This window comes from Phymastichus coffea, unplaced genomic scaffold (assembly GCF_024137745.1).
Source record: "Phymastichus coffea isolate CEN01 unplaced genomic scaffold, Cenicafe_Pcof_1.1 PCOF00002, whole genome shotgun sequence".
Lineage (NCBI taxonomy): Eukaryota > Metazoa > Arthropoda > Insecta > Hymenoptera > Eulophidae > Phymastichus > Phymastichus coffea.
This window is the reverse complement of record NW_026706813.1, coordinates 14956330-14980845: the sequence shown is the minus strand read 5'-3', so window position 1 is coordinate 14980845 and position 24516 is coordinate 14956330. Positions and strand designations below refer to the sequence as shown.

The 24516-nt window shown below is 34.1% G+C and overlaps 2 protein-coding genes across 5 annotated transcripts in view; both read left to right on the top strand.

Moving 5' to 3' along the window:
- The first annotated feature begins 3945 nt into the window (after positions 1-3945).
- LOC131663286 (proteasomal ubiquitin receptor ADRM1-like) overlaps positions 3946-24516 on the top strand; it is a 228247-nt gene continuing 207676 nt past the window's right edge. The window contains exons 1-2 of one of the 2 annotated variants that reach the window (XM_058933607.1): positions 3946-4342; positions 4416-4532. In XM_058933607.1, the coding sequence (XP_058789590.1) occupies positions 4142-4342; positions 4416-4532 (318 nt within the window). In that variant the 5' untranslated portion in view covers positions 3946-4141. The remainder of the gene's footprint in view (positions 4343-4415; positions 4533-24516) is intronic. The other variant, XM_058933610.1, reaches the window with a different exon arrangement.
- Positions 4884-16323, top strand: LOC131663291 (uncharacterized). Of its 3 annotated transcripts, XM_058933635.1 has the most exons (3): positions 4884-4926; positions 13701-14917; positions 15017-16323. In XM_058933635.1, the coding sequence occupies exons 2-3, from the start codon at positions 14497-14499 to the stop codon at positions 15496-15498; spliced, it is 903 nt and encodes a 300-aa protein (XP_058789618.1). In that variant the 5' UTR covers positions 4884-4926; positions 13701-14496; the 3' UTR covers positions 15499-16323. The 3 variants fall into 3 exon arrangements, with proteins under 3 accessions (XP_058789618.1, XP_058789599.1, XP_058789609.1); XM_058933616.1 differs by having other exon boundaries at positions 13701-16323; XM_058933626.1 differs by lacking the exon at positions 4884-4926 and adding an exon at positions 6343-6432 and having other exon boundaries at positions 13701-16323.

Below are 24516 nucleotides of genomic sequence, written 5' to 3'. Positions count from 1 at the left end.
AAGGGAAGGGTAATTAAATGATTAAAACAATCCTTTTTTTGATTGGAAAAAGCTTAAAGGCATAAAAAATCCATATTTAATAAAAGAAAAAAAAGCGAGATACAACGTTGTAATACAAAAAAAAGAGAAAAAGAAAAAAAGAAAAAGTTGAGAAAGGGTTGCGCAATACTTTGATTTGCGTCTTTGTGAGAGCTACTGGGGTAATACCGAAAAGTCCTTGATTGCAAGGCGAACACGTGCGGTTTTACCGGTATCAGCACGAGTACTACTTTCTTTTCGCGATAATTCTCACGAGACCGGAAAAGTACTGTCACATAGCGTCGTTAAACTGTCGCGCTCATGCGAACTCACCCATGCGCATTCACTCTGGCGCACGCACACACATACAAATTCCGTCACAACGGAACATGTTTTATATTAAACGTCGGGCTTATGATTTTGCTGTATTATGGATTAAGTTATTCCTTTTTTAAGTGATAACTATGGTCTATAAATCATAAGAATAAGAATAATAATAATTTTTTGGTAAGAGCACTTTTATTCTATATTTTGCTCACACCAAAAAAAAAGTAAAACAAAAAATTAATTTTTTAGTAAAAGCACTTTCATTCTGCATGATATTATATATATATATATATATATATATATATATATATATATATATATATATATATATATATATATCCCTTCAATATTTCCATAGTATGCAATGGTGCCATCAGTTTTCTTGTAGAAATAAACTGTACAGCGCTAGAAGCGTTATTTGTTGAGATTTCTATGAAAGATTACCAAGTTTTTCGATTATTTTACTCCTCTGGCGCATTTCACGTTGAGCAGGAAGGAAAAAAATGGAACAAAAATGTCAAAGAAAACGGCATACGGGGATCCCGTTGGAATTAAAATCTGAGCTGCTCGGTTTAAGAAATGGCAGCAGCATTTGTGCAAAAATATTCAAACTCCCATTACGTGAAATTAGGTGACAATGAACTTTTACCCTTTGCGCTTAAACGGTGATTTTACTGAGAAAATTGATAGCACCATCGTATCCTACGTCAAAAAATACGTGGAAAACATGTATCGTCTTACTGGAAATAATTTTCGGTCGTCTTTACAGAAAGCAGTAAAGAAATACATTCAATACATGCCAATTGCAATATGTAATTTATTGTGTATAAAATATTCGCTTACCTTATTTTTGTCGCTTCAATATATTGTGTTCATAGCTCTAGCAATGAAATTTTGAATATGCTTTATTCCACTGACTAGTTTTATTCATTCACATTCTTATTATAACGTATCATTATGATAATAAATCAAAAATTACTCATTAACGCTTTTTCGAAATGTTTGTTCTGCATCACATTTTTATAATTATCTCATGAAATAATTTTCCCATTCACCTTGATTAAACTTGCTAAACATTCCTCGCCAGCATCGAATAAGTAGCAATTGGAATTAACTATTACCATTGGCTCTTATTAAACTTACCAGTTCTCCTAGAAGTTGCCATTATTTAATAAATAAGAGTCAATTGGATTAGACTCTTCCCATTGACGCTGATTCGACTTCTCGACGATAACATATTCAGTGCGATTTTTTCCAATAAGAATCAACCGGCTTTACCACTTCTCATTGGCACTGGTTCGCCTTACCGATAGCCTCGGAGTATTGATTTTTTGTCGAATGAGTTGCAATCGGGAGTGCACTGTTCCCATTTGAATGAGCCATTTGGATGAGCCATTTTCAATAGAAGTGAATAGATTTTTTGTGTCAGGGCCCTGCTAAAACAAGGACATTCAACCGGATTGAAAATCTAATCCGCTTCGAATGTATGTGATATTCGTATCACTTATAAATAAAATAATTCGAACTCTCGTAAACTAGCTAATGAGTAAGAATTTGTTTCCGATGATTTTACTCCAATTGTCAAGAGAATAGATAATGAATCAAATATAATAAATAAGTAAATCAAATATACATAAGTAATTGCAATATATCGAGGAAAGTCAGACAATGCCCTAGTTTCTTATGGTGCGAATTGTCCCATAAGCAGAGCTAAAGTCTTTCTTTGATAGGATATAATTCGGCCCAAGTTTCTTATAGCGCGAGATGTTCTATAAGTCGAGCTCAAATTATAAGGAAAGGATAGTCTTGCTTAGTTAATCACAATGAGAGAAAGAACTTAGGTGTTAATCCAAGTTTATTCAGACTCATGCGCTCACCTTGCAAGGCTAGAAGTGAATGATTCTAGCCTGTGCAAAGGTGGGCCTATTTATACATAGATTTTCCCGCTTATTATTGCAGGAGAGATTTCATCGAAAATTCGAGAGACATTCGCGAATTTTGAGAAATGATTTTTCTTAATTTACAAGTAAATAACCATTAATATTAAGTTTTTAACACATGTAAATTTTACAGAATTAGTTATTTGTTGATTTTATACAATGTACAATTATCGCCAATAGTGTCGTCAAAAGTTATTAACTAATAAAGTTAATTAACGTGATATTACATTATTTACAATAGAAATTTATTAAAATTACATATAACTTTATAGTTGATTAATTTTGGAAGTATTTTCCAAAATTAATTATTTAAATTAATTAATATCATTTGAATTATGACTAATTTTTCATATTTGTAACGGTTTTCTTCTAATCTTAATATGCGATCATCAGATTAGTTATCTAAGATTTCTAAATCATAAAATTATCATTATCAAGTATTAACTTAATATTTTCGTTTTATATATAGCTTATTGTTGAAATAAATTATTAATTGTTTATTTATTAATAACAGTTGTTATTTAGCTGTTATTAATGAAACCAATTCTTACTCATGTTCTATGCTTATTCATTTTACATATAAATTATTTATATTTTTCTAATATTTCATATGTTAATAAATAAATTAACTTTACATATTGATATTCATTATTAATTTATAATTGAATGAGATATTGTGGATCTGCATGTTAAAATCTATATAATCGATACTTTGTTATATTCAAATTATCTATAATTAACATATTTTTCTCAACATTATGGATCATTATATCTATGTCTATTATTTGTGACGTCACGTTGTTTGTTTTGACTCGACTCTTATTTGTATACAGTCGCGTAAACAGTGAGGTAGCGCCGCTTAATGTATTGTTTTGACTAAACAGATAAATACGTTAGACTAGTTGCAGTGATTTAATAAACAGCTCATATATAGGACCGTTACATAGCCCCCTCTTGAGACTGAATGATTTCTGATAAGAAGTCTCATGAATGAGTTCCTTATGAGCTTTTTATTATATATGTGTTTTAAAATTTATATTGAGGGAGGATCCAGAAATTGACTCAAAGTGGATTGGATTTTCAATCCGGTTGAATGTCCTTGTTTTAACAGGAGGTTATCAATCGTCATTTTGACAAACAAGATCGAGGATTGAAAACCATCGACTTTTATTCCAATTATTTTTAATAGTTTCCAATGGGACTTTTTCAGTTATCAAATTCTCATCACTGATCAGTCTGATCTTAACAGTAACGTGCCGTAGTTGGTGGGGTGGAAAGTATGGGCGCCATTTTGTGTTTGGCCGTGATTCAACAGTAATAGCCCATAACAATTTTTTACTTTTAATTATTGATGTAATTCATTTATCTCCAATTTTATCATAGGTTCTGTTAGCTCATTTAACGAACTAACGATATGTCCACGAATGATTTTTTTAAAAATACATTTTTTTCGATTTTACCGCAACTTTTATTAAGTGCTAGGACTCAACATCTGAGTTTTGTTTGACTTTTTTTAAATAGTTTTTTAAGGACGAACTAACAAATGGTATTAAAGGATGTGACTAACTTTTTTATGAACTATCTAGCGGTGTAATTAGTTTATCGATTATCTTAAAAAACTCATTCTCGGTGCTATCTTTTAAGACATGTTTCCTGATATTCATATATTTCTAAGTTATTGGCTTTACAGTAACGTACTTTTATGTATTTTGAAAAGTAGTAAATAGTAAATTCGTGACATTGTATTTTAATCTTTGAATAGTAATTTAATCATTCGGTAATTAATGATTATATAAGTACACGTGATATATGTTCTTAGTTATCTGGAAAACTGTTTATTTGAATCTACTGTAAAGATGTCGACTAGTGCTCTTTTTGGTAATAGTGCTGTTCGTAACGCCAGTAAAAACCTTGTCGAATTTAAAGCTGGAAAGATGATAATGAAAGGTAAAATAGTTTATCCAGACAGTAGGAAAGGTCAACTTTATGTTTATCAGTCAGATGATTCTCTTATGCATTTTTGCTGGAAAGATAGGTCCACTGGTGTTGTTGAGGATGTAAGTATCAGGCATTTTTTCTCTATTTCTAATTATTTAATACTGTTATCCTATTTTTATAATACTATTTCAGGATCTCATAATATTTCCTGATGACTGTGAATTCAAATATGTATCACAATGTAAAACTGGCAGAGTCTATCTTCTAAAATTTAAATCTTCGAGTAGAAAATTTTTTTTCTGGTTACAGGTATAAACTGTCTAATTCATGCAATTATTTGTTTTAAATTTATTATTATTTTCTATTTTGTAATACAGTTTGTATATATTTTACTATTATTATAATTATTTATACACTAAGATATTATTCAAACAGTGTTCACATACTTGACTAGCAAATGGTTGTCAAAAATTTAATGTTAATTATTATCAATTGATAATTATATGTGCAGGTAAAGGCTATAGCTATCAATTTATAGAATTAGTTTTGGTACCTATATATATATATATATATATATATATATATATATATACACACACACACACACACATGGACATAAAAATTGATGAATGATGTTTTGTCAAAGGTTATGAATAAATGCTTAATCATTAACACTTTTTGATAAACAGACACATATTGTTTGGTGAGTATAAAAGTATTATTAATTATAGTTCTTGAGTTTTTAAATTTCATTATATATAGGCAATTTTGACCTAACATTATTTATAGATTAATGGAGAAAGTAGCTCAGAAATTGTTATGTATAAACTTATAAATCTAACACTAACCTATCACTGTTGAACTGTTTAACTATGATAATTTTCAGGATTAGTTTGTTATGTGTATTTTTGAAAATATCTTATTTTTATATAGGTAGAAATTCATAATAAGATTTAGTTTATATATATCACTAAAATTTGTATTCAATTTAACACGTTAGATAAGAATAGACATTTTAGCTAATACTGTTTACTAATTCTAAATTTCAATTGTGCAGACCAACTCAGTTATAATCTGATATATCACTATTTAACATAGTCATGGACTGTGAATATAAGAATCTTGTTTAAAAATTCTATGCTGATTCAACTTTGAATTATCTCATAAATCAGATCTAATTGTGCTTTAATTTTGTTATGACATTGATCGAAATCATGATTTTCAACCCTATGCAAATTACAACCAAATTTGAAGTAAAGTTAGAGTTGATGAAGAATGAAATATAATATAATAATGATTAAAATGATTACAAATAAGTTTACAACTAATGTTACATAATAAATCTAATATATGTGTAAATATCATTAAATTAGGATAATGTAAAATACCATGCCAAAGAGTATATTAAACTTTTAAATAAATTTTCTTCTGGGATAATCTTTGATTAATGAAGAGCATTTGAAATTTTACATATTAATGAGCTTTTATCATGGGGAATCATCTTGAACATTTTTTTATATTTCAGTAATTGATATTAAATGAAATTTAACATTTTAATTTTACATATCACTGCTCCTATCAAACATGCTTTAAGTGATCATTTCTTGTTTTCATTCAGTAACATTCAGTTTCATGTTTAAATCAAATCAAATTATTAAATATAGTGGTATTAAATTATTAAATATATTATTAAATCGAAATAAAAGAAATCTAATATATATATGTAAATCAAGTCTATGCTTTGAAATGATTACTTTTTCCTGATAGCCAGCTGAAAATTTACACATGATTTATCATATGATCAATAAGGATTTGACCCTTTTGAATATTGATTATGTGAAGAATCATGATACAGCTCATATTGACCCATTTGAAAGTTGATCATATGAAGAATGATATAATGGATGATTTTCTAGAAGCATAAAATATAAAATAAATATATAATTGTAAATATAATAAGTATTAAATGAAAACTTTATTTACAGTAAATGTAATAAATAATGTTATTTCATAAAAAATAATCAATTTAAATATTTCTTATCTATGAAACAATTAAATAATTCTTTTTGGTTGCTGGACTACGATGAGATACCTGTTTAATCGTATGTCAAATGTATTATGTTAATATGTTAAAATGCAGTCTAATTACAACTTTTTTAAGGGGACAAACTTACGTTGGAATGCTGTCAAATTTGTTCTGTTATGAGAGGTAAAACATTGCATCATATAGAATTTTTAAAATAAAAATAACGTATTTTATACACAGTTATATTGTAGAGTCTATGATGATTTTACAGTGAAAACTATAGTTTTTTATAATTATTCAAAGAATTGTTTAATTATGTTTATTTATTTCAACACACTTTAGTCTCCTTAATAAACAAAATTCTAATACTCTGTGAACGTAACAAATGTTGTTAATTGTTTGGGATAAAATAACTTATACTGTATAAACACTGAATAAACTTTATGAGGTGAATACTTAAGGAAATACAGGAAATGATCTTAAACAAATAGTATCGTACAGAAAAAAGTCACATGATTTGTTACGTGATAAATCACGTGTCATTTTTTCGTGATAAATCATGTGATTTATTATGTAATATCACATAATTATTAGCTGAATCCAGGAAGACAGAAATGGTATGTGATTTGTTCCGTGGTCACATAATTAATTTCTAGGTCCCGATAGATGTAGAGCTACGTGATTTCACATGATTTTTCACGTGATATATGATTATTGGTCCTCGGGAGATGGAACTTTTGAAGTAGATGTATTTTCCTTATTTTCTTGTTTTCTGCCTATATGTACAACGCTTTATAATCCCTGATCCTGACACTCCTATTTCGATGTTTAAGCGTAAGAAGTATATTTGTTTACTTGACACGTATAAAAGCGGGTTAAGTACTGTCCGAAGTTTAGTCTGTTTTGCTGAGCCTAATGCGACCAGGTACATAGCGTGTACTGATTGCGATTGTTGTTATTCAAGTTGAAGAAATAAAATTATTATATTATCTTATCAATAACAATTCTATCGTTATTTATTTCAGCCTATTTAACAAAACATTAAAAGGAACGATACCCTTTTCATCTACCGGGACACAGTAAATAATTATGTGATATCACGTGAAATCACGTAGCCTTTCCATCTACCGGAACCTAGAAATGAATTATGTGATATCATCAAGGAGGCTTGGGCGCTTGCAAATAAAATTATGAATATTCCTGAAATTTTGAGAATATATAAATAAAATATCCTAGATTTATTTGCGACAAAGAAGTACTACGGTTGACGAATTAAATTTTGAGAAAAATGCAAATGAAATTAATATGTAACGTTATGGGACTCTCAGCGCCGGATTTAACTTTCAAAGGCCCATGGCCACGAATGATGTGGGGGCTTATGCAAGGGATTAAAAAATCAAAAATATTTCAGTTATAGTGAATATTAATAGTAGGTAAACCAGAGGGGCCTCAACTCAGAGGGGTATCAGCTCACTGAGTTGAAGCGTGTGAGTTGAGGTGTGTGCATGTTGAACTCAGCACTGTCACCTCACCTTCCTCCCCTCCCTTACTAAGCGGCCTGTGCATTGTCGACTCACCTCCTCCTCCTCCTACTGAATTATACCGGTGCGTATATACGCACTCCCCCCTCCCCTACTGAGTTGATCTGATGGCGTGCGTTCTCCCCCCCTGCTCTGCACTACCACTACCACTACCAATACCACTACCACTACCACTACCAATACCACTACCACTACCACTACCAATACCAATACCACTACCACTACCACTACCACTACCAATACCACTACCACTACCACTACCACTACCAATACCAATACCACTACCACTACCACTACCACTACCACTACCACTACCACTACACCGGTTGTTGTTAATCCAGCTCAAGACTCAACAGTTCGCTGGAACGACATCAATAGTGCGTTCAAAGGCAGAATAAAGACTGGTGTGATAACCAAACTGAAACATCTGGATTTAAATGCGTTTTTGAGGCATGCCAAACCATTATTCCATGCTCAAATTAAGGAGACCTTGAAGAAACATAGTTCTTTAAAAGTTAATGCCGTACTGGATGCCGAGTATGCAGTCGAAAAGAATAATTGCGATGAAAAGCTCGATGTGAAGCATTTCAATACGAAGATGGCGCCGATATACCTAACCACAGACATAGACGAGTGGTTCGTCGAAAACGTTTTACAACCAATTAGTAAGAGCACGGAAGAATTTCAAGAGCAAGACTCAGGCTGGTCTCTTCGCGTTATATTAAACTTAACCGTAAATATCAGCAAGTACAATCCTATGAGGACTGGTTCTTACGTTGAATTGCCCAAACCTATTAAAAGAAAGAGAGCCTGTGTGAACGTGCGGAACAACGACAACGAATGCTTTAAATGGGCCATCCTTTTGGCGTTACATCCAGTCGCAAGGAATGCATGCCGTGTCACTGCCTATACTGCTCATCAAGATAAATATAATTTCAAAGACCTATCATTTCCGGTGCACCCGAAAGAAATCGTGAAATTTGAAAAGCAAAACAACGTTTCAGTGAACGTGTACTTTTTAAATTTGAATAATGGGTCCTACGATGTATTGCCGCAACATTTGACCGATGAGAAAAAAGACAGGCACGTGAATCTTCTTCTAGTGGCAAATTATTATATCGATGTGAATGCCGATGTGAATGAAGAGCAGCTTTGGAACGAAGAACGTTTGGATAAAAGACTTATCTGGATTGATGTATCGACAGTTGTCATTTCGCAAATGTAAGTCGTACATATCCGATCGTTGCTTGCACTATTTTCTAACTAAAGAGAGATTGAAAACGCACGAGATCGACTGTAAAAATGTTAATATGTGTAAAATTGTGCTTTCCAGTGGCAAGGATAAATATTTACAATTTGAAAACTTTAAAAATGAGTGCGCGGTACCGTTCGTCGTGTACGCCGATTTTGAGAGTCTCTTGGAAGCGGTGTCCAACGACGAGCGGATCTATCAACGTCACAAACCGTACAGCGTTGGCTTTTCCGTCAAGTGTAGCTACGATGACTCTCTTTCGCGTTATCGAAGCTACAGACAGAAAACCGTCGATGACGTTGGTCCGGCCAAGTGGTTCGTTCGCAATTTTCACGATTTGGCTAAGTATCTGCACGAGTTGTACAGAAGCCCGCAGCCTATGGAAAATTTAACGTTCCAAGAGGCATTTAGCTTTCTTCGTGCTACGCTATGTCATATATGTAATAGGCCTTTTGTTGAGAAAAAAGATACAAAAGTTCGCGATTATTGTCACTTTACAGGAAAGTATCGTGGAGCTGCTCACAGCACGTGTAATATTGCTTATCAAGAATCGAGAACTATACCCGTTTTTTTTCACAATCTCAGCGGATACGATGCGCATCTATTTATCCGGGAAATCGCGAACGAATTTCCCGGTCGAGTGAGCCTCATTCCTCAAACCAAGGAAAAATACATATCTTTTACGAAGTACTAATCTTTCAAATCAGCGAAATTTTGCGCTGTTTGCGACAGCAGCGACCATACGATACGCAATGGCCCGAATGTGACATGCAGGCGTTGCAATGAAATCGGTCACTCAGTAAAATATTGCCCAAACGCGGACGAAACGAAAGAATGTAGATTTGCAATGTGTACAATCTGTAAAGAAAAAGGTCATGAAGCCAATAATTGTGAATTGGCAAGAATCCTGGTTAGCTATAGTAAGAATAATAGAAGTAACGATAATAAAATCAGTTCAAATACAAATTCTAGTGACGATAAACGCAGAAATGGAAATTTTAATCACGATAACGGACCTTCACGATTCAATAATTTTGGGAAAAGAAATAATAACACTAAGTGTGATTATTGCCACATGAATAATCATATAATTGACAATTGTTTGAAATTGACAGCTTTAGAAAGAAACGCAAAAACTACTAGTATTTGTACTTATTGCAAGGAATCAGGTCATAAAGTCGAATCATGTCCAATTATAAAATCACTAGAAAATAACCAAGAAAAATTTTGTACAATTTGTAAACGTACCGATCATACAGAGTCGACTTGTTTTAGACGTAATAATCAGGGAAACGAATAGATTCTTCCGAACATGAGTGCACGGAGGAAATAAATAAAAAGTCACTCGCTGCAGAATTAGGAGACGAAAAAACGACAACACGAAACATGGACATTAATGACCAAAATGAAACTCACGCATTAAATTTAATAGGACAATATGAGTCGCAAACCAAAACGGAAAAAAATAATAAAGTATGCCTCCAAAATGATAAACAAAAAAAACTTTATAATGAATATAATGACAATATAGAACTTACAAATATTATTGAAACTAAAATGTCAATGTATTTCCTAAAATTAAAAAATTTGTTACAATACATACAGGTACCGAATCCATTTTCGGGTGTTAATTTTAATTTACTTATAGATAGCGGAGCTCTAATCAATATCATAAAAAGCGATTGTATACCATCAAACGCTATTTTGGACTCAGAAAAAATTTCATTATCCGGTATTACTGATAAAACAATTCAAACATTAGGTTTGATAAAAATAACAATTAATGGGTTGTTAATTGATTTTCATATTGTACAAAGAGAATTTTCAATCCCTTATGACGGCATTCTTGGCATACCTGTTCTGAAAGAAAATAAGTTAAGATTAGATGAAGGTTATTTGGAAATAAATAGTAAGAAAATAAAACTTGTATCAATACCGTTGACTCAAATGAACTCAATCGTTTGTACCGAAAACAAAAAGAAAGAGGAATCAAGGATAACAGAAGAACAAAAGGGATTTTTAAGTCAAATTTTACATGGCATTAATAAGGAAAATAAAACAAAAAAAGAAAAAGAAAAACACTACGAAGAATCGAAAATCTTTGAGGAAAATAACAAATTTCATCCACTAGAAAGAGAAAATATACTAGAAGACCCCGAATCTGTTACATTTCCTTGCACAACAACGGATAAAATAAATAACGAAACAATGACTGTAAAGGATTTAAAAGTAGAACGCGAGATCGAAAGTTGTAAAAACTCATTACTAATACCTTTTTCTTCCAAGGGAATAACGAACTTGGAAGCTGAATTAGAGAAAGACCCTTCCAAAATAGAACACATGATTACCGATATAAATGTAGCAATGAGTACTGATGAAATGACTAACACAAAGGATGATTATGCAGACAATTATGATTATAAACAATTTATATCGGTTATAAAAAAAAATATAGGAATAGAATTCCCTTCGGAAAATACTGTTTCAGAAGAAATCCAAACATATCAATATTTATCTTTCGACTTAGAAAACTTTCCAAGCAGTATTGAACTAACGGAAAATATAGATTTCAATGTCAATGAAAATGAAATTTTATACGCGGGTAGCATAAACTTTTTAGGAGAGGAACAAAATAAAATTGAAGAAAATCAATTAAGCCACAAGGAAAGAGTATACATACGCTTCAAGGGGTTTGAACAAAACAGAACAGAATTATATGACTTATGAAAGAGAGGCTCTTGCAATAATTTTCGCTATTAAAACATTTAGAACATACTTATTCGGAAATAAATTTACGGTAGTAACGGACCACAAACCTCTACTTTTTTAAAATCGGCTGATAATAATAGTAGAGTACAAAAATGGCGACTAAAACTAGTTGATTACGATTTTGACATAATTTATCGCCCAGGCAAAGAAAACTGTCCAGCTGACTGTTTATCGCGGATTGCGGTAGAACCAAAAATTTGTGTTATGACACGAGCACAAAGAAAAAGAACCTTAGAAGAGGTAGTACAGACAAAATCATTAAATATTGACAAAAAGGAACAAATTACAAATCACGCATGCATTCAGGAAAAGAGCAAACGGAAACATACATACAAATCCAACAATATAGATAAAAAATGTATCAAAAATAGTAGCATTAATAATGATTATAATAGAGGTCATGTCATTTATAGCAAAAGTTCTATACAACTTCGTAATGATAACATTATCCATTTAATCTCTGAAAAACATGAGGGGCTGGACAAAAATACGAGTAACATACTTGCAGAGAAAAATTTGAAAATAAACAAAAATTTATCCAGTAATAATTTGGAAACATTAAACTATGGTAAACGAAAAATATTTATCTTGTGCCTGAACACTGCCGCAGCGACGGAAACAGTAAAACAAAATTTAGCCGAATTGTTCAAAAATTTGAAAAGACTTCTATTACAAAATAAGATCTCTATGCTGACTATTTCAAAAAACATTGATATAAGAAACATACAATGGTCAGAAATAGAAGAAATCATAAATGATACTTTCATAGGAACTAATATCAAGACTATTGTATGTATGAATCATGTTGAATATATATGTGAGTTAGACCAGAGAAATAAAATTTTTGAAATATATTATTCTTCGAGATTAGGAGGTCATTCGGGAGTGAATCGAACTTACAATAGAATTAAAGATAAATACTGTTGGGAAAACCTAAAGAACGACATACAAAAAAGAATTTCCATGTGTATAGAATGTCAAAGAAACAAATTAAAACGTAAACCTACACGACAACCAATGATTATAACAGATACACCTTTCAAAACTTTTGATAAAGTTGCCATGGATATAATGGGGCCATTTGATATTACAAAAAGTAATAATTGGTACATACTTTCAATTCAAGACCAACTTTCAAAATTTATCATATTAGTAGCATTAAAAGACCAAACAGCAGAAGCTGTAAGCGAAGCTTTTATAAAATGGTTTATTTGTACTTTCGGAACTCCAAAAATAGTACTAACGGACAGAGCACAAAACTTCAGAAGCAAAATGTTAAAACAAATTGCCAAAAGATTTCATTTCGAAAAAATTGAAACAACGTCGTTTTCACCTCAATCTAATAGATCTGTCGAAAGAGCTAACCATCCGCTTTGCGAATACATCAAACAATTTACATTACAAAAATGTGATTGGGACGAACTACTAGAGTTGGCCCAATTCAACTACAACACCAGCGTACACACTAGTCACAATTTCACACCACATGAATTAGTTTTTGCTTTTCCAGCTAAACTACCATCTAGTGTACCATTAAAAGAATCCGAACAATTACCAACTTTTAATGGATACCTAGAGAATTTAATAAAAAACATGAATATAATATTACACATGGCTAGAGAAAATCTAATAACCTCAAAACAAAAATCAAAAAATTATTATGACCGATTTACAAATCCAGTAAATTTAAAAATTGGAGATAAAGTATGGTTCATGAAAGAACCAAGACCGGGGAAATTAGAGAAAAATAAATATTTAGGACCTTTTGAAGTATTAAAAATAACTGAAAAAGGCAGTGTTGTAATCGATTACAATGGAAAACCAAAAACAATTCATGCCAATAAATTAAGCGTAGCAAAACAAGCATAGTAATCTTATTCTATTTCCAGGAAACACAATGGCGCAAAAATCAATGACTATCTTAATCATAATCACCTCCTTCTCAACAAGCAAAGGACTTATTGGCTCCAATTGCGGCTCAACGAACCCTACCATTACAACATATTCACTCTTGGATGCAGGGGAATGCAACTTTCAAGAAATTCAAGTAAATAGCACACAAGCCACTATCGAACTATTACAAAAAACGGAATTCAAATCAATGAAAATCATACAATGTAAAATAGAAATAAGGTGAACAATTTTTCATTGCGGTATGTTTAGTCATTTAGGCCCAACCGAAAATGCAATCCAAGAATACATTTACGAAATATCACACGACAACTGTAAAGCTATACATGATACGGGTATTTTTAAATATGATAATGCACACACAATAGCCGACCTAAGGATTAACTCGACAAAAAGTGTAGGTTTAGATCTAGCAGGAAACGTTAAGGGAAAAACTTGTTCAGGGGCAGCCTACGCCGACCGATTTGGTACGTGGAGCGATGTTCTCGTACAGGGACTTATAAAAATAACCTTGTTAGAAAGCTATGCAGCAGTCGAATTAAACAATGATAGATTAAGATTAAATTCGGGTACAGTATGTAAGTTTTCGGACCAACATTGTATCGATATGGAAGGGGGTTACACTTTTTGGTCATTACTACCGCACGAGGACTGTTTCGAGAATCAATACGATATACTGTATAGAGGAACGGTCACTAAAATAAGCTCACCCGATCATGAAACGATTTTTAGCATAAGTACGAAGTATCCTTTGCATTGTCAACTAGAGGGAACATGAGTTTTTGCAACAGAATCTTAATCACAACTGAACATCCAAAACTTTTTATATATGAACGAACCCAATTCAATATTTTGTACGACAATGATATTCAAACGAAGCAAGGGATACTTAGCTATGATCTATTCACGTATTTCAATAGCAAATTTGTGTATGTAAAGAAACATTTCAGGGTCGAAATAAAAAGCCTCTATATAGATATATTGCAACAAAAATGTGAATTGGAAAGGAAAGTCCTATATAACTCCTTATCCCTGGCGTCCCTCTCACCAGATGAAATTGCGTACAACATCATGGAGAAGCCCGGGTACATAGCTCGCCTGGCAGGGGAAGCCGTTCATATTATACAATGTACGCCTACAGAAGTTCAACTATTTCATACAGACAAATGTTTCTCGCAACTTCCAGTCATTTCAAGTAACGAAATATTTTACCTCACACCAAAAACACACATCTTAATGAAAACAGGAACAGAAATAAACTGTAACACAATCATTTCCCAATACTACAAAATAGGAAACGAATGGATAAATTTGATACCAACACCGAGAGGAACAACCAACGCAGTTCTAACCTTGAAACCGACCACCAAAATAACATGGAAACCGACGGAACTAGAATCATTGGCGACCAGTGGGATCTACTCCCAAGAAGACCTACATAAACTACAAAATCACATCTTCTTGCCCATGGAGAAAGCATCACTCCTCAACCTAATCGCGAGAAGTATGCGAGGCGACGAAAGTGTAGAGGGAGGATTAGTATCAAACCTAATACTGACAGAACAAACACTAACCAACATCGCTGGAAGCACATGGAACAAGTTCATCACCAAACTAACTAAATTTGGTTCTATAAGTTCTGCCATCATAATGATCGCCATTATATTTCAATACGGTAAAAGTTTAATCAATGTAATAATCAGAGGCTACACTCTACACTCTATATATGGAATTTCTGCATATTTGCTAGGAGCCATATTTAGTTCAATAACATAATTACTGGTGGCACTGAACAAACCACTGCTCAAACAGAGAAACCAAACTCCATTAAAAGATGAAAAATATGCATTGGATGAAATAATAATAGACAAACAAAAAAATGAGAACCCACAAGCAATAACCCCATTCACGAATCAGACCTCAAATACCACACCCCCCGTCCCTACTCCTAAAGAAATTTCCACCAGAAAGAAGCAACATATTCCAATTTTCACATTAGAATCACATTAGTTAAAAACACAAATCTGTTATATATATACATATCGAATCCTGAAATGAAGCTCTACTATACCACGATACGGAGTATTATTGTTCGCGTAGCATTAAAAGTACTATTAAGGCAAAATTAAAGCATATTCAATTGATTGCCGAATAACCAAGAGTAATGTACATTTATTTATTTATTCTGTTTGTTTTGCGTTGATATCACACCGATATACAATGATCTAGCCACGGAGGTGTTACGTCCTGAGACGTAAATATTTCTTCATTTTGATTTCATCAGCAATCGATTGAAAACGAAATAATGTATAAACGACGAACGGCATTTTCACGAAATACAAACTCAGCGAAATTAAAAGATAAGTAGTCCGAAAATTTGGGGCGCCCGACATTTTGATTTTCTGATTACTCAACACATTAATACGGGCCGAAGAGTCAATATAAAAACAGAGACTCGACTTTTCGGCAGCGGATTCGCGACGCGCGACTACTCAATAGCATTAAAATTTGTTAAAGTTCTTATGAGCTAATTCGCGAAGCGCGACGGCCGAATAATGTACAATTTACCTATTGTTATTTTTTTGAGAAATCATTTCTGTCTTTGAATAAATAAATAATTACTTGAATCGAGTGTTCGTGCATCATTACCGACCGACCTCACATATACTTCATCGAGATAGAGCTAAGCAGCCAATTTAACTCGAAATAATAACCCAGGTAAGTTCCTGTCACTATAATAATTTCTAATAAATAAATGATCATACATATTCTAAAACTACACGTCACGGCTACGTAGTCGCGACATAACACCGATGTGGCAGCGGCTCAGGGGAAGGCACGCGGAAGAGAGAGAGAGGCGAACAGGGCGAGCGAACTCAACGGTCAACTCGTCCGTCACAACATTAAGATTTAATAAATTTGCAAAAAAATTTTCGCAACGTGCAAATAACGTTATTAATTTTAAACAATCTCATTTAGTCTTAAGAGGCCCTCAAATACCGACAAACCCTGTTTTACCGTCTTTTCAAGGTTTTTCGAGTTTTTTTCAAAACATTTCACAAAGTTTCGAAAGATATTTATTTATTTATTTACCAGAGTATATATATATTAATTACATAGTCGCAATAAACATACATACATTACACAACTAATAAATTGTGTAATCCAGTAGAGGAAATAGTATTCCTTTGTTAACTTCAGCCATTCGATCAATTTCTAAAGGAATATATTTTGTAATGTTCTCATCGGGTGATGATTCCGGTTCTGAATGTAATGCTTTTAAAAATGTTATTGGTTTAAAGCCCTTAATGAAGGGTTTATAGGAGTCAACATTGTTTATATCTAGTATAGTTTTATTAGTTGTTATATTATATGATTCAGTGAATTTGTTGGTTATCTTAATTGTTTACCATTTCTTCAGTTGGTCTGTTTAGTATTTTTTTATAATTGTAAATGGTCATTCTAAAGTGTGATCTATTATTATGTAGGTTACAATTACCTTGAGCACATATACAGGGTATCTCATTTTAAAGGAACCACCCCGAAATTTTCGACGGTTGGCGTTGTACAAAAAAATTGTTCAGACAACACTTGTTTGGGACAATGGGGGCAACCTTTCTGTGAAATCCGATATGACCTTGAGATTCATTTTCAATGTCATTTGAAGGTCAATGTCATTTTTTGAATAGGAACCCATACTTTTGATCCCGGATTCGAAAAGAGCGGAAAAATCTACGTTCAGATAATGTATTATGTGTGAGGTGCGGTTAACCCCCCCCCCCCCTCGCCTAAGGTCATGTAGGGGTCAAATTTATGATTTTCTTCGTCTATGCACAGGGATGATCGGGCAAGAGTAGGGTTGATTATAATAACCCAATAACTTGGTAACCCGAATCATTTAGCAAAGAGAGAAACGTCGACCCCGAATACGCAGAAATCATCGTTGCAATATGATGCCGAACAACGATGATCCATGAATTCTCGTCGTTTTAGCAATGGTTGATTTGGATCATCATATCTCGTTGCGTGAAATTCAGAGACGTACTGGAATCCCAAGATTAACAGCCCCTAGATTTTTGATCACATAACTTTGACTCAAGCTTTGATGCCAGATGATCTCCGCCACAGACTGGAATTCTGCAATTGGGCACAAGCAAGGATTCGTGAAGATCCTGAATTTTTCAGATACGTCATGTTTTCGGACGAAGCTACATTTCATGGTAATGGGCAACTTAATTGCCATAATAGACATTATTGGTCTATCCAGAACCCTCATTGGGTACATCATGTTAATAATCAGCATAGATGGGGCCTCGTAGTTTGGTGTGGTATAATAAATGGTTATCTGATAGGACCTTATTTTTTCGATGGGAATGTCAACGGAGCAGCATATCTTGATTTCCTGCAGAATGAATTACCAGAATTATTGGAAGATGTGGACTTGGAAACCAGAAGACGATTATGGCTTCAACAGGATGGTGCACCGTGTCATCGGTCACTAATGGTTCGTCACCAACGATACCGAAGACGATGGATAGGCATTGGTAGTGTCATTACTGAGTGGTGTCCAAGATCACCAGATCTGACAAGTCCAGATTTCTTTTTATAGGGCTATTTGAAAAATGTTGTTTAAGCACAGCAACCAACAACACGGCAAGATATGATGTAACGCATCATACAAGCTTGCAGAGCTATTCCGCGTCACGTTGAAAATTTTGATCGTAGAATTCAACACTGCATAAATTTGAACGGGGGTATTTTTGAACATCTTATAAGATAAATGTTTGTGTTACAATCTTGACCATAACTCTATCTGTAGTTAACGTCTTGTCTTGATCGGCTGAGCATTCCCACCTTGCCTTCATTGGCTGGGTAATCAATACCTTGCCTTCACTGGCTGGGTAATCAATACCTTGCCTTCATTGGCTGGGTAATCAATACCTTGCCTTCACTGGCTGGATAATCAATACCTTGCCTTCACTGGCTGGGTAATCAATACCTTGCCTTCATTGGCTGGGTAATCGATACCTTACCTTCATTGGCTGGGTAATCAATACCTTGTCTTCAATGGCCGGGTAATCGATACCTTGCCTCCACTGGCTGGGTAATCAATACCTTGCCTTCATTGGCTGGGTAATCGATACCTTACCTTCATTGGTTGGGTAATCAATACCTTGTCTTCAGTGGCCGGGTAATCGATACCTTGCCTTCACTGGCTGGGTAATAAATACCTTATTAACTTCACCCTTTCCCCGGTGGGATGGGGGGGTGAACCGCTCCCCCAACATAATACTTTATCTAAACGTAGAATTTCCCGCTCTCTTCGAATCCGGGATAAAAAATGGGGGTCCTTATTCAAAATATTTCTCTGTTATTGGGTTATTGGAGTTACTGGGGTTATCGAGTTATTGGGTATTGGTGTTATTGGGTTATTACAATTAACTTTACCCTTGCCCGATCATCCCTGTGCATAGATGAAGAAAATCATAAATTTGACTCCTACATGACCTTTGGCGAGGGGGGGGGGGGGGTTAACCGCCGCACCCCACACATAATACGTTATCTAAACGTAGAATTTTCCGCCCTTTCCGAATCCGGGATCAAAAATATGGGTTCCTATTCAAAAAATGACTTTGACCTTCAAATGACCTTGAAAATAAATCTCAAGGTCAAATCGGATTTTACAGAAAGTTTGCCCCCATTGTCCCAAACAACTATTGTCTGAACAATTTTTTTGTACAACGCCAACCGTCGAAAATTTCGGGGTGGTTCCTTTAAAATGGGACACCTTGTATAAATAAATAAATATACAAATAAATAAATAGTAATAAATTAATAAAATATATATAATAAAATAGTATTTTACTAGGTGATTTCAACTCTCATAATGAGTAATGGAATTGTAACAACACAGATAACAATGGGAAAAATCTACACGATCAAGCTGAAAAATATAATCTGTATTTACACAATGCTAACACATTAACATGATTGAACATAAGTAATAATACTAAATCCAATATAGATCTTGTCTTTACTACAATGAACATAGCACATAACTTAACGTTACTAGTTTCTGATGATTCGTTGGGCTCTGGTCATTTTCCTATTTTCATAGAATACGACACTGAAAAAAGTATTATTACCAGAAAACATTTTAAATACAGTCTAAATGCATAAATTGGAGCGATGCTCGCGAATTACTTGAAAATGATTACAGTAAGTTTATTATGAGAGAATTTGATGAATTACAACCTTTAGAAAAGTATGATTTCTTTGTCAATATAGTTAAAGATTCAATAGCCAAATGTACGCCTAAAAGAAAAATAGTAAATAAAAACAAGCATCGAAATCCTATTCCGTGGTGGGACGCTGAATGTGACCGTATTAAGCGGCTTAGACAGGCTGCATACAAAAAGTGGGAATTTTCAAAACTTGATTCAGACTAGATTGAATATAAGGGACGGAGAGCATTAGCCAATAGAACGTTTAAACTTAAACAATGGGTAACTAGCTAGAATTTGCAGAAAAAATAAATTTTAATGTTAATTTAAGTTGCACATGGTGTACCGCGAAGTTACTCAAAAATAAATCGATAAAAGTCAATCTTTTAAGCCGTGAAGAGTTTAACAAAAAGACTGAAAAGATTGAAACGATGTTGGATAATATGTGTCCAGAATGGGTAGAAATTGACCCTAATAATATATACCTGAGGCTTCTGACAATGCTTTTTCGACAAGGCATTTAGTTACGCTGAATTCAATAGAGCGTTGAATTCAAACGGTAATAAATCGGCACCGGGTATGGATGGTATAAATTACGAAGTTCTGAATAATCTCCCTATTAAATATCATTTAATTTTATTAGATATTCTGAATGAATTATATGCGAATATATGTGAATATATGTGTTAATCCGAAAAGTTGGATTAACACATAAGAGGTGTGTTCAAAAAGTAAGGTGACTTCAAATTTCACGGGCAACGTACTTTCGATTATCGATTTTTTTGTTTTGTTATGTTGGTACACTCTTCCTGAACATCTGTACCAAGTTTCAAGTGTATAGCATTTTTTGTTTGGTTGTGAGAGGCGTAAAGGTTATAAGTGTTTTGCGTGCTCAGCGATTTCTTGCTATCGAAAAATATGGATCAAAGGATTTGCATCAAATTTTGTATAAAATATAAAATAAAGTGCTCCGAAACACTTGAAATGTTGACGGTGGCATACGGTGAAACTGTTCTGAGTAAAAAAAATGTTTACAAGTGGTATAAACTCTTCCAAGATGGCCGGGAAGATGCCAATGACGAGCCTCGTTCTGGACGCCCAAGCACGTCAACAACTGATGAAAACGTTCAAGCAGTGAAGAAAATTGTTCTGGAAAATCGTCGAATCACTATCAGAGAAGTTGCTGAGGATGTTAGTATATCGCTTGGCTCGTGACATGAAATTTTTTCTAACGTTTTGGGCATGAGACGTGTGTCAGTAAAGTTTGTTCCGAAATTGCTAAATTTTGACCAAAAGAACCGTCGCATGAGCATCGCTCAAGAACTGTTGAATGACGTTAACGACGACCCAGATTTACTCAAAAGGGTCATAACTGGTGACGAATCATGGGTATATGGTTATGATATCGAAACCAAAGTCCAATCGTCCCAATGGAATCCCAGATGAGCCAAGACTGAAAAAAGCACGCCAAGTTCGATCAAATGTCAAAGTTTTGCTCACTGTTTTCTTCGATTACCATGGCGTGGTGCATCAGGAGTTCTTACCATATGGACGTACGGTCAATAAACAGTATTTTCTTGAAGTTATGCGCCGTTTGCGAGAAGCAATACGAAGAAAACGCCCAGAATTGTGGAAAAACAATTCATGGCTTTTGCATCACGATAATGCCCCTGCTCACTCATCTTTGCTTGTGAGAGATTTTTTGGCCAAAAACAACACCACAATTATGCCTCAGCCACCATATTCACCGGATTTGGCCCCATTTGACTTTTTCTTCTTCCCAAAACTAAAGAGACCTATGAAAGGACGGAGATTTGCAACGATTGAAGAGATAAAGACTGTATCGCTGGAAGAGCTCAAGGCTATACCGAAAAGTGCTTATGAGAAGTGCTTTGAGGATTGGAAAAACCGTTGGCATAAGTGTATTGTATCTGAGGGGGATTACTTTGAATGGGACAACATAAATATTGATAAATAAATAAATATTTTTTCTTAAAAATACAAAGTCACCTTACTTTTTGAACACACCTCGTATATTCACTTCGTGGAAAAACTAAGTGGTAAAGGTCTGAGACCTTTAGCTTTAACGTCTTGTATACGTCAGGTTTTTGAACTCATGGTATCAAATAGGTACCGCTGGTGGGTGGAGCGTAATAACGTTTTACCTGCTAGTCAAACGGGATTTAGAAAGGTTCTATCGTATGCTGACAACCTAACTACGTTTAAACTTGAGGTGGAGGATGCATTAGATAAAAATGAGCACGTACTCGCGGTCTTTCTTGACGTTAGCAATATGTTTAATGAAGTGCACAGTTCCGTATTAATGCCTAAACTTGCTGATGCTGGATGCTCTACTAAAGTATTGAAATTCATCAAATTCCTTACTCATGTACGATTAATTTACTCTGAAAACAACGAAAATGTCCCTCGAATTATTTACAAAGGTGTTCCTCAAGGAGGGGTCTTGAGCCTCCTACTGTATTTGCTTTATGCAGCAGGTATTTTTATAGAACTAGGAATTGATATCAAAGTATTACAATTTGCTGATGATGTTGTAATTTATCTCAGAACAAAAGATCCTCAAGCTGGTAGGATTATCTTAGAAAAAGCACTAGTGCAGATTGTAAATGGCCTTAGATTAATTGGTTTGGACGCAGCTCCTGAAAAGACAAACTATGCTCATTTTAATAAAGACGACATCTACCCTGGTGAATCCGAAATAACAATATCTAATGAAAACGTTGTTTCCTCTCGTGATACTAAGCTTCTAGGCATTTATTTTCATTACCAGTTAAACTTCAACAAACACATACGATATGTCCTAGAAAAAGCCAATCGCACTCTAAACATTGTTAAGTTCTTGAGATGTATATGGCGGGGTGCTCATCCTGAAACCCTTTTAGTATTCTACAAAAGTATTGTCAGGACAATTGTTGACTACGGATCCTTTATATATTATCCTACAAAAAAGGGTATTAAAGATAAGCTGGAAAAACTGCAGTATTCAGCAATCAGAATGGCTTTAAGGATGAGAATGAGCACACCAATCAATATACTGCTAGGTGAATCTGAATTGATTATGTTACAGCTAAAGGCAAATAGCGTTGATCAGTCAATATCTAGAAATACAATTAAAAAGTTTGTGCCTGCTATAATCACTGATCATAGGAAAAAACTCAATGTACTTAAGCAATGCATTAGAAGTGTGGTTCGTGTTGAGCATTTAATACTTACAAATGAATTACCAAGTACAATATATACAATTATGACCATTCTATTATGAAAAGACACATTAGCACTAATATGGAAATAGGATACAGTTTGCTAAACAGTGACAAACCTTGTGATGTTCGTATCACTTATAAATAATAATAATTCGAACTCTCGTATCTAGCTAATGAGTAAGAATTTGTTTCTAATAGTTTTACTTTACTTGTCAATAAAAGAAATAGATAAATCAAATGTACTTTAATAATAATAAATAAATCAAATATATATAAATAAGTACAATGTTTCAGGGTAAGTCAGACGATGCCCTAGTTTCTTATAGTGTGAATTGTCCCATAAGCAGAGCAGTAGTATAGCAATGTATGTTCCAGCACATCTGCGGGGGGTCTGTAACCCTTTGACCCCACCGGGCTTACCCCTTTGGCCCCCTGGCTTAACCCTTTCATGTTAATAATAATTATTATTGTTAACAATTATTATTAACAATATTCGTGGGGGGTCCCTTGGTTTAACCCTTTGATTCCCTGGCCTCTATCCCTTCCATGTTAATTATTATTATTAATGTTAATAATTGTTTATAATTTTTGAGGAAGGTTTCTAGGGCTCCTAGTCCCTAGGGACCCTATACCTAGTGCCTTCAGTGTAATTAAATTTAAATGTTTTTTTGTTTTTTTTAAAAAGTTATAAATATATATTATTGACAATTTACTTGCTACATTGAGAATGAAACGAATAGAAAATAGCGAAGATTTTTTGAAAAAAATGAAGAGACAGACCGGAGAATCGAAACGGAGTCCTCTGGGTTGGCAGGCTAGCATTCTACCACTAGAGTCAATGCCACATGTACCTTAATGGATGCATATTGTGTATATTAGCTACACACGCATACATTTGGTATAGGGCCCGAGCGTGCGGAGGAGGAGGGGAGCGCACGCTGTCTATAGTTCTGGCCTGATGGGGATGCGCTACTATAGTAGTAAACGTATGCTCTCTCTTTCTTTCTCTCTCTCTCTCTCCTACGCTCTGACTCAGCGTGGACCACAGTGCGTGGAGGAGGAGGGGAGCGCATGCTGTCTATAGTTCTGGCCTGATGGGGATGCGCTACTATAGTATTAGTAAACGTGCGCTCTCTCTCTTTCTCTCTCTCTCTCTCTCTCTCTCTCTCTCTCTCTCTCTCTCTCCTACGCTCTAGCTAAACGTAGACCATGGTGCGCGGAGGTGAGCGTATGCTGTCTATAGTCAATACGTGCTTTCTCCACGAAGGGAACTGTTTTCGTGAGAATGCTAGAGACTACGAATGCCACCTCGACTCCACCGCTCGACTGACACCTCCTTGAGATGT